This window comes from Lethenteron reissneri, chromosome 70 (genome assembly GCF_015708825.2).
Source record: "Lethenteron reissneri isolate LAM-NWPU_2019-01 chromosome 70, ASM1570882v1, whole genome shotgun sequence".
NCBI lineage: Eukaryota > Metazoa > Chordata > Hyperoartia > Petromyzontiformes > Petromyzontidae > Lethenteron > Lethenteron reissneri.
This window is the reverse complement of record NC_083848.1, coordinates 504,295-517,401: the sequence shown is the minus strand read 5'-3', so window position 1 is coordinate 517,401 and position 13,107 is coordinate 504,295. Positions and strand designations below refer to the sequence as shown.

Sequence of the window (13,107 nt, the reverse complement as noted above, 5' to 3'; positions counted from 1 at the left end):
AGGTACACACACACACACACAGGTACACACACACACACACAGGTACACACACACACACCCACACACACAGGTACACACACACACACCCACAGGTACACACACACACACACAGGTACACACACACACACAGGTACAGACCCACACTCACTCTCAAAACGGGAGCCATGTTGTCAAATGTATTTTTTTATTGTTTCTATTCGACTAAAGAACCACCACCGCCGCCGCCTGTGTTACAACCATCAACAGCAACACCCCCAGAACAACACCCCCCCCCCCCCACAGAAACACCCCCAGCAGCAGCAGCAGGTCGCGGTGTCCGTCACGCCTGGTCGCCGGTGCTGGGGGTCCTTCCTCTCAACAAGGAACCACAAACGAAAAGCAGCTGCAGCAGCAGCAACAGCAGCTGCAGCAGCAGCAACAGCAGCTGCAGCAGCAGCAACAGCAGCTGCAGCAGCAGCAACAGCAGCAGCAACAGCAGCAGCAGCAGCAGCTGCAGCAGCAGCAGCAGCTGCGATGACTCCGGCTCAATGCTGGAGGCAACGCTGACTGCGTGACAAGTCAGCTGATCTCCAGCTGAGTCAGGCTGTCACCAGCTGCGTGACAAATCAACTGGTCTGTAGCCGAGTCAGGCTGTCACCAGCTGAGTCACAAGTCAGCTGGTCTGTAGCCGAGTCAGGCTGTCACCAGCTGCGTGACAAGTCAGCTGGTCACCAGCCGAGTCAGGCTGTCATCAGCTAAGTCAGCCGTTATATCAGCTGTGTGGCAGTCAGTCTGTGTGTGTCACTGTGTCTGTGTGTCTCACTGTGTGTCACTGTGTGTCACTGTCTGTGTGTGTGTCACTGTGTGTGTCACCGTTTCTGTGTCACCGTGTCTGTCTGTGTGTGTGTCTCACTGTGTGTGTGTCACTGTGTATGTGTCAGTGTGTCACTGTGTCAGTGTGTCACTGGGCGTGGTGCTGGCCACCCACCCCCTCGTGTGCCACAGTGCCGGTAGCCTTCATAGGTGCTGCTCGCTAACAGCACTTGCCCCTACAGCCTGTTAGAGGCTACACGGGGGAGCTTTGCCTTGTGTGTGTGTGTTTGTCAGTGTCTTTGTGAGTCAGTCCATGAGTCTCTGTATGGGTCTATGGGGTTTCTCTAGAGGTTCCTATATATGGGTCTCTATATGGGTCTCTATATGGGTCTCTATATGGGTCTCTATATGGGTCTCTATATGGGTCTCTATATGGGTCTCTATATGGGTCTCTATATGGGTCTCTATATGGGTCTCTATATGGGTCTATATATGGGTCTCTATATGGGTCTCTATATGGGTCTCTATATGGGTCTCTATATGGGTCTCTATATGGGTCTCTATATGGGTCTCTATATGGGTCCGGTTGAGGTTCCAGCGTTCAAACCACCACCACCATTATCATCATTATCACCTTTAACATTGCCATCATCTTGATGGAGATCATCACCATGATCACCACAATCGCTACCATTAAAAACCACAATCACCATCGCCAACTTCACCAACATAATGCCCATCACCAACATAATGCCCATCACCACCATCACCATCACCACCATCACCATCACCACCACTACCATCACCACGTGATTCACAGCACCACTTGATTTCGGGGTAAACATTCAGTGGTGGGTGGATGCATCGTGGACAGACTGTCACCCGCCATGGGAATGTGGAATGTCCACGTGGCACCACGCGGCACCGCGTGGTACCACGTGGCACCACAAGGGGGTTGTGGGGGTGAGTGTGGGTGGGTGAGCGTGTGGATGGGAGAGTGGGAGAGCATGTGGGTGGGTGAGCGTGTGGGTGAGTGGTTGAGTGAGTGAGTGGCTGAGTGAGTGAGTGAGTGGTTGAGTGAGTGAATGAGTGGCTGAGTGAGTGAGCGAGTGGTTGAGTGAGTGAGTGGTTGAGTGAGTGAGTGGTTGAGTGAGTGAGTGGTAGAGTGAGTGAGTGAGTGAGTAGTTGAGTGAATGGTTGAGTGAGTGAGTGGTTGAGTGAGTGAGTGGTTGAGTGAGTGAGTGGTTGAGTGAGTGAGTGGTAGAGTGAGTGAGTGAATGGTTGAGTGAGTGAGTAGTTGAATGAGTGAGTGGTTGAGTGAGTGAGCGAGTGGTTGAGTGAATGGTTGAGTGAGCGAGTGAGTGTACAAATGAGCGGTCGGTCAGCCAGTTGGACGAGAGGGCCAAGTAGGCCCCACTATGACCCCACTATAGGGCCAACTATAGGACCAACTATAGGGCCAACTATAGGGCCAACTACGGGCCCACTATGGGCCCACTATGGCCTCCCCCCCCACCTCCCCCACCCTGGCCCCCGCCGCGTCACTTGAGCTGCGAGTCGAGCTTGCGCTGGATGTGCTTGAATGCGTCCGCTCCCAGGTAGTCGGCCTGTCCACTCTCCCACTGCTGCCTCCGCCTGCGCTCCTCGTGCTCCTGCTGCTGCTGCTGCTGCTGCTGCTCCTGCTGCGAGGAGCCGGCGCCAGGAGCCACGGCCAGCGCCGACAGCGCCGACTGCAGAGACGAAACCTGAGCAAGCGTGGGACGGATGGGGATTAGTCCACACGGGGGGGGGGGGGGGGGGGCGGTAGTGGTGGCACGGGGTAGGAAGAGAGCTCCGCTCACCCATCCGCGTGTGGTCCACCAACCAGGTAGGGTGTTGACTGTCGTGTTGGCCGACTCTGTGTGCTGTATTGCATTGTAGTTCTAAGTTCACTAGGTTGGTTTTCTCTTTCATTTGAACCTGACGATGATTGCTTGTGTTGCAATCGAAGCGTCGTGTGCTGGTATTTAATCTATTGTGTTCTCTTTCTACGCGACTTTACTGAAAGAACCAACGAGCATCATCATCATCACCACCGTGTGGACATTATAGCAGCAGTCAAAGACTCTGGACCACGTGCTGCTGCTGATGTTGTTGATGTTGATGTTGTTGTTGACTCTAAACGTGGAGGGGGAAAAGCCGGAGGAGCCGGAGACAAATCCACGCAGCGACCACTACGGGGAGAGAGACGCAAACTCCACATACATAGCAGCAGCAGGCGTCAGGGTCGGGATCGAACCCACGACCTCCTGTAGACCAGGCGAGGTAGTCAACATCTCATAGCCACCGTGATGATGAGAGGGAGAGACGCAGACTCCACATATACAGCAGCAGCAGCAGCAGGCGCCGTTAGGGTCGGGATCGAACCCACGACCTCCTGCGTACCAGGCGAGGTAGTCAACATCTCATAGCCACCGTGATGATGATGAGAGAGTCAACATCTCATAGCGAGCAGCACAAACTAAAAAACAGGAAGCAAGAATGAGGCCATGCGCTCACCTCTCCAGCAGCAGAACCACCACCGACACCGCCACCGCCGCCACCACCGACACCATCGACACCACCGCCACCACCGGCGCCATCACCGGCGCCACCACCGGCGTCACCACCAACCTCTACGCCGGCGGCCGCTTGCGCCACGGCCGCAGCGGCGGCGTCCGCGGGCAGCGTGGGCAACACGCTGGCGTGGAACAGCTGCCACCAGCGCTGCAGGAAGTTGGCGTGGTGGGGCAGCTGGTGGGGCAGCTGCTGCTGCTGCTGGTGCTGCTGCGTGAGGTCCGAGGAGGAGGAGGAGACGGTGCCGGACGTGGAGTCGTAGCGGCAGTGCCAGGGCTTCACCGCACCCAGGAAGTGGACCACCTTGACATCGCCACCAAATCTTGGAAGGGGGTGGAGGTGGGGGGGAGGGGGGAGGCAGCATCACCCCGCGGCCTTCCGGCTCCTAGTGGTGGTGGTGGTGAAGGTGGTGGTGGTGAAGGTGGTGGTGGTGAAGGTGGTGGTGGTGGTGAAGGTGGTGGTGAAGGTGGTGGTGGTGAAGGTGCTGGTGGTGAAGGTGCTGGTGGTGGTGAAGGTGATGGTGGTGGTGAAGGTGATGGTGGTGGTGAAGGTGGTGGTGAAGGTGAAGGTGGTGGTGGTGGTGAAGGTGGTGAAGGTGGTGGTGGTGATGGTGATGGTGGTGAAGGTGAAGGTGGTGGTGATGGTGATGGTGGTGGTGATGATCAGTTTGTTAGGGGGTGACCTGTGTGTGTGTCCATCTCCATGTGCGTTCATGTGTCCGTATGCGTGTACGTGTGTGTGTACGCATGCGTGTGTGTACGCACGTGTGTGTGTGTGTATACATGTGTGTGTGTACACCACGTGTGTGTGTGTACGTGTGTGTGTGTGTGTACGTGTGTGTACGTGTGTGTACGTACGTGTGTGTACGTACGTGTGTGTGTGTACGTGTGTACCTTTTGAAGGCCGGCAGGTACGAGTAGACGGATGCGATGCTGTGTGTGTACGTGTGTACACTGTGTGTACACGTGTGTGTGTGTGTATACACCGTTTGTAGGCTGGCAGGTACGAGTAGACTGAGGCGATGCTGTGTGTGTGTGTGTGTACACTGTGTGTGTACGTGTGTGTGTGTGTGTATATACACTGTGTGTGTACACACCGTTTGTAGGCTGGCAGGTACGAGTACACTGACGCGATGCTGTGTATGTGTGTGTGTACACTGTGTGTGTGTGTGTACACTGTGTGTACACACCTTTTGTAGGCTGGCAGGTACGAGTAGACGGATGCAATGCTGTGTGTGTGTGTACACTGTGTGTGTGTGTGTGTACACTGTGTGTACACTGTGTGTGTGTGTACACACCTTTTGTAGGCCGGCAGGTAAGAGTACACGGACGCGATGCTGTGTGTGTGTGTGTACGTGTGTGTGTGTGTACACTGTGTGTGTGTGTACCGTTTGTAGGCTGGCAGGTAAGAGTACACTGACGCGATGCTCAGGTTGTAGGTGAACGGGAGGTGGCGGTCGATGTTCTCCGTGGCCCAGCCGCTGAAGAACGTGTTCAGCAGGCCCTGGTCACCCCCTACACAGACAAAGGTCCCCCGTGTAGCCTCACACACACTGCAGGGACAAGTGCTGTTCATCGTAGCGAGTAGCAGCACCTATACACAGACAAAGATCCCCGTGTAGCCTCTAACAGACTGTAGGGGCAAGTGCTGTGAGTAGCGAGTAGCAGCAGCGCCTATACACAGACAAAGGTCCCCCGTGTAGCCTCTAACAGACTGTAGGGGCAAGTGCTGTTAGTAGCAAGTAGCAGCACCTATACACAGACAAAGATCCCCCGTGTAGCCTCTAACAGGCTGTAGGGGCAAGTGCTGTTAGTAGCGAGTAGCAGCAGCACCTGTGAAGGCTACCGGCACTGTGGCACACGAGGGGGTGGGTGGCCAGCACCACGCCCGGCCGCCTTTGTCTCCCCAGTGGCGATGTTGACTACACACCGCACCAGGTACTCATTTGAGACTGAGTCGACCTAGGAGAGGCCCAGGACCGGTTCAGATAATCGTCACTGGTGGTGTTGGTGGCCGTGAGCGGGAATCGAACTCGGGTCATAGCCGGGTTCGTAGCGCAGCGTAGCGCTAACCACTGCACCACCGCTCACCACACCACCACCACCAACCACCACACCACCATCATCAACCACCACCACCATCATCAACCACCACCACACTGAGTGAGTGAGCGAGCAAGTGAGTGAGCTGGTGAGTGAGTGAGCGAGCTGGTGAGTGAGCTGGTGAGCGAGCGAGTGAGCTGGTGAGTGAGCTGGTGAGTGAGCTGGTGAGCGAGCTGGTGAGCGAGCTGGTGAGTGAGTGAGCGAGCGAGTGACTCACCATCGAAGCTGCCGGTGGAGTGAGCGAGCGCTAGCAGCTGAGAGTATGTGTCCAGTGAGTGGGTGAGGTGAGTGAGTTGGTGAGTGAGCTGGTGAGCGAGTGAGCTGGTGAGCGAGTGAGCTGGTGAGCGAGTGAGTGAGCTGGTGAGTGAGTGAGCTGGTGAGTGAGTGAGCTGGTGAGTGAGTGAGCTGGTGAGTGAGCTGGTGAGTGAGTGAGTGAGCGAGCTGGTGAGCGAGCGAGTGAGTGAGTGAGTGAGTGAGCTGGTGAGTGAGTGACTCACCATCGAAGCTGCCTGTAGAGCGAGCGTGCTCCAGCAGCTGTGCGTACGTGTCCAGCGAGTGAGTGAGCTGGTGAGTGAGCTGGTGAGCGAGTGAGTGAGCTGGTGAGTGAGCTGGTGAGTGAGTGGGTGAGTGAGCTGGTGAGTGAGTGACTCACCATCGAAGCTGCCGGTGGAGCGAGCGAGTTCCAGCAGCTGTGCGTACGTGTCCAGCGAGTGAGTGAGTGAGTGAGCTGGGGAGTGAGTGAGCTGGTGAGTGAGTGACTCACCATCGAAGCTGCCGGTGGAGCGAGCGAGTTCCAGCAGCTGTGCGTACGTGTCCAGCGAGTGAGTGAGTGAGTGACCTGGTGAGTGAGTGAGCTGGTGAGTGAGTGACTCACCATCGAAGCTGCCGGTGGAGCGAGCGAGTTCCAGCAGCTGTGCGTACGTGTCCAGCGAGTGAGTGAGTGAGCTGGTGAGTGAGTGAGCTGGTGAGTGAGTGACTCACCATCGAAGCTGCCGGTGGAGCGAGCGAGTTCCAGCAGCTGTGCGTACGTGTCCAGCGAGGGGCGGAACACGAAGAGGCCCGAGTTGAAGCAGTCCGGCCAACCGGGGTCGGGAGCCGCCGACAGCTCCTCGCGCTCAAAGAGGTCATCCAGCGGGGCCACGGCCTGGGGACACGGGGGGGAGACACGGGGGGAGACACGGGGGGGGGGGGGGGACATGGGGGAGACGACGGGGGAGACACGGGGGGGGACATGGGGGAGACACGGGGGGAGACACGGGGGGGGACACGGGGGAGACACGGGGAGACACGGGGGGGGGACAGGGGGGAGACACGGGGAGACACGGGGAGACACGGGGGGAGACACGGGGGGAAACATGGGGGGACACGGGGGGGGACATGGGGGGAGAACGGGGAGACACGGGGGGGGACACGGGGGGGGGGACACGGGGGGAGACACGGGGGAGACACGGGGAGACACGGGGGGAGACATGGGGGGACACACGGGAGACACGGGGAGAGACACGGGGAGAGACACGGGGGGGACACGGGGGGGACCACGGGGGGGACACGGGGGGAGACACGCGGGGGAGACACGGGGAGAGACATGGGGGGGACACGGGAGGAGACACGGGGAGAGACACACGGGGTCACACGGAGACAGACGGGGGGAGACCACGGGGAGAGACACACGGGGTCACAAGGGGGTTTCTCTGTGTGACGAGTCGATGGGGCTCCCACAGGGTCAGTGGACTCACTGGGGGGGGCTCTGTGCCCCCCACTCTCACCAGGGTGTCTGTGTGCCCCCCACTCTCACCAGGGTGTCTGTGTGCCCCCCACTCTCACCAGGGTGTCTGTGTGCCCCCCACTCTCACCAGGGTGTCTGCGTCCATGAAGACGGCCTTGGTGTACTGGGTGAGCGCCCAGCAGTGGATCTTGGTGAGCGTCACCCCGAGCTCGGGGCGCTCCATCAGGGCCAGGTGGGCCGCGTCGCCAGAGTCCATCACGTCCACAGGCTGCACCAGGTCGTAGGCCACGCCCAGCGCAGAGCTGGGGGGGGGGGGGGGTGAGGGGGGGGTGAGGGGGGGGGGGTGAGGGGGGGAGGGGGGGTGAGAGGAGGGGCACGGATCTTTGTCTGTGTATAGGCTGAGGACCAGTTCAGATAATCGTCGCTGGTGGTGGTGTTGGTGGCCGTGTTGGAGGCCGTGAAAGGGAATCGAACTCGGGTCGCCAGGTTCGTAGTGCAGCGTAGCGCTACCCGCTACACTACCGACTACATTACCCACACCACACACCCACCCACACACACCTCACCCACACACCCACACACCCACCCACCCACACACCCACCCACCCGTCCACACACCCACCCACCCGTCCACACACCCACCCACCCGTCCACACACCCACCCACCCGTCCACACACCCACCCACACTCACCTACTCACCCACCCACCCACACTCACCCACTCACCCACCCACTCACCCACTCACCCACCCACTCACCCACCCACTCACCCACTCACCCACTCACACCCACCCACTCACCCACCCACACTCACCCACCCACCCACCCATCCACTCACCCCCCTACCGGTAGGCTGCTGACACGTGTGGGGTGACCAGGATGACGAGCTGCCGCGTGGTGCCCTGCTGCCGTAGCGAGTGAGCCAGCACCAGCTACACTCACTCACTCACCCACCCACCCACTCACCCACTCACAACCACTCACCCACTCACACACACACTCACCCACCCACTCACCGGTAGGCTGCCGACACGTGTGGTGTGACCAGGATGACGAGTTGTCGCGTGGTGCCCTGCTGCCGTAGCGAGTGAGCCAGCACCAGCGCCCCCTTGGCGTAGGAGTCGTTGGTCGCCAGCGTCACAAACGCCTCGTCTGCGGGGGTCAACGGGAGGTCAACGGGGGGGTCAATGGGGGGTCAACGAAGGGTCAACGAGGGGTCAACCGGTCCACAATCTATGAAGATCAACGGGTCAACACCTGGTCGCCCACTCCTCGCCCTCCCGCAACAACAGCCGCCATTCGCTACGAAGTGACGGTGACGTCACCACGGCGCCTGTGCCAGGCTAGGTGCACCACTTTGAGGCTACCACGTTAAGTGTGGAAGGCTCCCTGCTGGCAGGAGGAGGTCACGGGACAGACCCAGCAGGTGCCATGGGTTGGCTGACCGAGATGGCCGGCAGATGCACACACACCAGCTGTAACCCCCCTACTGTGCCAGGCTAGGTGCAGGAGGTCACGGGACAGGCCCAGCAGGTGCCATGGGTTGGCTGACTGAGATGACCGGCAGATGCACACACACCAGCTGTAACCCCCCTACTGTGCCAGGCTAGGTGCAGGAGGTCACGGGACAGGCCCAGCAGGTGCCATGGGTTGACCGACTGAGATGACCACTGGTAGATGCACCACCAGCTGTACCCCCCTACTGTGCCAGCACGATTACACAAACACGCACGCACACACGCACGCACACACACACGCGCAGACACACGTACAAACACGCACGCAGACACGCACCTCAGACACATGCACGAAGACACACGCACAAACACGCACGCAGACACACACGCACAGACTCACACACATGTACAAACACGCACGCAGACACACGCACGCAGACACACACGTACAAACACGCATGCAGACACACGCACGCAGACACACACGTACAAACACGCATGCAGACACACGCACGCAGACACACGCACAGACTCACACACATGTACAAACACGCACGCAGACACACGCACACATGCACGAAGACACACACAAGACAAAGATCCCCCGTATAGCCTTAATGTACTGTTGGAGCAAGTGCTGTATTATGAGGTGTATCCCTGTGAGCCATGCGGCTCTTAACTCGGGTGCAACCGCAACAAACAAAAACAAGAAAACATCTTCAAGTGGCTAACAAAAAGCACCGCACTTCAACGCTGCGTGCAAAAATCCCAGTGGGATGCGAGTCAAACAACAACAACAACCACAAGGCAATTTAGATTAAAGTTATCAGTCGAGCTCTGTGCTACTGTAATAAAGGTCGTGGAATAGACTTCTGGAATCCGGTCTTTATTTGCCTTTCTTTACAACACTCCTTCACACAGCTGACAGACAGCGTGAGAGGGATAGAGAGAGAGACACACGCGCGGCCACGTGGCAGCCTGGACCACGTGGCAGCCTGGACCACGTGGCAGCCTGGACCACGTGGCAGCCTGGACCACGTGGCAGCCTGGACCACGTGGGCAGCCTGGACCACGTGGCAGCCTGGACCACGTGGGCAGCCTGGACCACGTGGTGTAGCCTGGACCCCACTCCCGCGTGGCCTCATCCTCCGTTCGTTCCAGATCTGACCACGTGTTGTCCGTCTCCACCCCTTTTAATACCCGGGTCACGTGGTACCTTTCCACCAATCCTGGTTAGCCTCTATGGAATCTTCCAGACTCCATCGTAGGCTCCCGGGACCACGCCCCTGACTCGTCCCCCCATTGGCTGTGGCTAAAGCCAGCAGAACCAATCATCTACTTGCAGCTGTCACCTTCCCATGACGTCAGGGCCACGCCCCTAGGCTTCTCCCCATTGGCTATGGGCCAGGACCGGCAGAGCCAATCATCGTACGAGGTGTGATCCAACAGCAACCCGGATATGTCCCTCACATTACACTACAAACAAACAAACACGGCTAAACCAAAACGTCTCCGAAATCACCAAAATGAAGCTCTAAACACAACGTTAGTGAGCGAGCACCTACGAACGGCACGCACGGGGGTAGGAGGAGGAGGCCGGCACCACGCCCGCCCGGCCACCTTTGTCTCCCCAGCGGCGAAGTTCACCGCACCGGGTACTACCGCCACTTGAGGCCGACTCCGCACAGCTCCCAAGGAGCCGGTGCCGACGCAAAACCGCGACATCGCCGCTCTCCGCCGGGCTCGTAGCCACCGCTCCCCCCCCCCCCCCCCAACTCGCCAGCGCCGCCACGCCACGTGGGAATTCCACATTCCCGTGCCGGGAGCTCACCTGTTGCGGCGGGCGGCGGCGGCATGATGCAGGCGGCGGTGGTGCAGTAGGAAAGCAGCGTGGAGAGAGGCCGCTTAGCGAAGAGTGGCAACCAGCCCATCGCTTCAACCAGTGAACCACCAACCCCCCAACTCACCCAGTGAACCACCAACCCCCCAACTCACCCAGTCACCCACCAAGCCCCCCACTCACCCAGTCACCCACCAAGCCCCCCACTCACCCAGTCACCCACCAAGCCCCCCACTCACCCAGTCACCCACCAACCCCCCCAACTCACCCAGTCACCCACCAAGCCCCCCACTCACCCAGTCACCCACCAAGCCCCCCACTCACCCAGTCACCCACCAAGCCCCCCACTCACCCAGTCACCACCAAGCCCCCCACTCACCAGTCACCCACCAAGCCCCCCACTCACCCAGTCACCCACCAAGCCCCCCACTCACCCAGTGAACCACCAACCCCCCCACTCACCCAGTGAACCACCAACCCCCCCACTCACCCAGTGAACCACCAAGCCCACTGCCAAAGCAAACCGCAATAGGCCAACCCCTATGGGATATACCACCAATCCTATTAGCGACACCCTATTGCAAAATCCTACAAGCAAAGACACCAACAGCAGTCCTATTAGCGACACCCTATTGCAAAATCCTACAAGCAAAGATACCAACAGAAATCCTATTAGCGACACCCTATTGCAAAACTCATCGTCGCATTTAAGATGACAAAGCCACCATCACCAACATCACCATCACCAACATCACCACCAACCATCACAACACACAGACAAAGGTCCCCCGTATAGCCTCCAACAGGCTGCCGCTACTGCTGGGAGCGAGCGGGCCAAGTTCTTGCCACGACAGCAAGCTGGGTCGTCAACATTCACGATAATATTATATTATTATTAAAAATATATACAATGTGTGTTCGTCTAGCAGTTGTATAATTATTATATTATATACACACACGGAGCGAGAGAGAGAGAGGCAAGCAGCACACCACGTGGCCTCATGTGCACCCGCAATGCAGAGGGGTGGGCGACACCAAGTGCAAAGGGATGTCGTGGGGGGGTTTGAGAGTCTGGACCGTACCAACTCGCACATCAACATTCACTGCCAACGGAGCGCCCGTCCGGCGGCTAAGAAACGAAGACGACCACCGCTTGACGAGGTGCCAAGGCAGCCCCCCCCCTCCCCCCCGCCTGTTGAGCTTGCCCATCAACGATGCGAGCAAACTCAACCACGTGGAGGCGTCACGTGTCTACAGACTCAGAGAGAGCCGGAGAGACCCACAGAGACCCACCCACAGAGACCCACACAGACCCATATAAACCCACAGAGACCCACACAGACCCATATAAACCCACAGAGACCCACAGAAACCCACAGAAACCCACAGAGACCCACAGAGACCCATATAAACCCACAAAGACCCACAGAGACCTATATAAACCCACAGAGACCCACAGAGACCCATATAAACCCACAGAAACCCATATAAACCCACAAAGACCCATAGAGTACCATAGAGACCCACAGAGACCCACAGAGACCCATATAAACCCACAGAGACCCATAAAGACCCACAGAAACCCATATAAACCCACAGAGACCCATATAAACCCACAGAGACCCATAGAGTATTATAGAGACCCAAAGAGACCTACAGAGACCCATATAAACCCACAGAGACCCACAGAGACCCATATAAACCGACACAGACCTATACATACCCACAGAGACCCACAGAGACCCACAAAGACCCACAGAGACACACAGAGACCCCACAGAGACCCACAGAGACCCACAGAGACCCCACAGAGACCCCACAGAGACCCCACAGAGACCCCACAGAGACCCACAGAGACCCACAGAGACCCACAAAGACCCCACAGAGACCCACAGAGACCCCACAGAGACCCCACAGAGCCCCACAGAGACCCCACAGAGACCCCACAGAGACCCACAGAGACCCCACAGAGACCCCACAGAGACCCCACAGAGACCCCACAGAGACCCCACAGAGACCCACAGAGACCCCACAGAGACCCCACAGAGACCCACAAAGACCCCACAGAGACCCCACAGAGACCCCACAGAGACCCACAGAGACCCCACAGAGACCACACAGAAACCCACAGAGACCCACAGAGACCCACACTACTTTTCAGAAGCGACCTGCCCAACACAAACGAGAGCCCAACACACATTGGCCGACATCGTCATCACCACTCAGTCACATAGTCACTACAAGACGTTTTCTTGTTCATGTTTTTGTTTTTTGTTTGTTGCGGTTGCACCCGATTCAAGAGCCGAATGGCTCACAGGGCTACACCTAATACATGAACTTGAACTTGAACCACGAGAACATTCAGAGCAGCAGCCGAAGGCTCCCGAGACGTGGTGCTGATGGCGACGGCGAAATGCACAGCAGCAGCAGCAGGCGTCGTCAGGGTCGGGATCGAACCCACGACCTCCTGCGTGCCAGGCGAGGTAGTCAACATCTCATAGCCACCGTGATGATGATGATGATGATGAGAGAGACACAGACTCCAAATACACAGCAGGCGTCGTCAGGGTCGGGATCGAACCGACGACCTCCTGC

At 58.1% G+C, this 13,107-nt stretch overlaps 1 protein-coding gene across 2 annotated transcripts in view; it reads right to left on the bottom strand.

The window, feature by feature from the left end:
* Nucleotides 1–1,155: 1,155 nt before the first annotated feature.
* Nucleotides 1,156–13,107, bottom strand: part of LOC133360908 (glycogenin-1-like) — a 32,579-nt gene continuing 20,627 nt past the window's right edge. Inside the window, exons 1-7 of one of the 2 annotated variants that reach the window (XM_061579789.1) lie at nucleotides 10,504–10,649; nucleotides 8,232–8,367; nucleotides 7,343–7,517; nucleotides 6,471–6,633; nucleotides 4,775–4,901; nucleotides 3,331–3,709; nucleotides 1,156–2,537 (exon numbers count right to left, since the gene is read on the bottom strand). In XM_061579789.1, coding sequence (XP_061435773.1) covers nucleotides 2,334–2,537; nucleotides 3,331–3,709; nucleotides 4,775–4,901; nucleotides 6,471–6,633; nucleotides 7,343–7,517; nucleotides 8,232–8,367; nucleotides 10,504–10,603 — 1,284 coding nt within the window. In that variant the 5' untranslated portion in view covers nucleotides 10,604–10,649 and the 3' untranslated portion in view covers nucleotides 1,156–2,333. Of the gene's footprint in view, nucleotides 2,538–3,330; nucleotides 3,710–4,774; nucleotides 4,902–6,470; nucleotides 6,634–7,342; nucleotides 7,518–8,231; nucleotides 8,368–10,503; nucleotides 10,650–13,107 lie in introns of those variants that run through there. The other variant, XM_061579790.1, reaches the window with a different exon arrangement.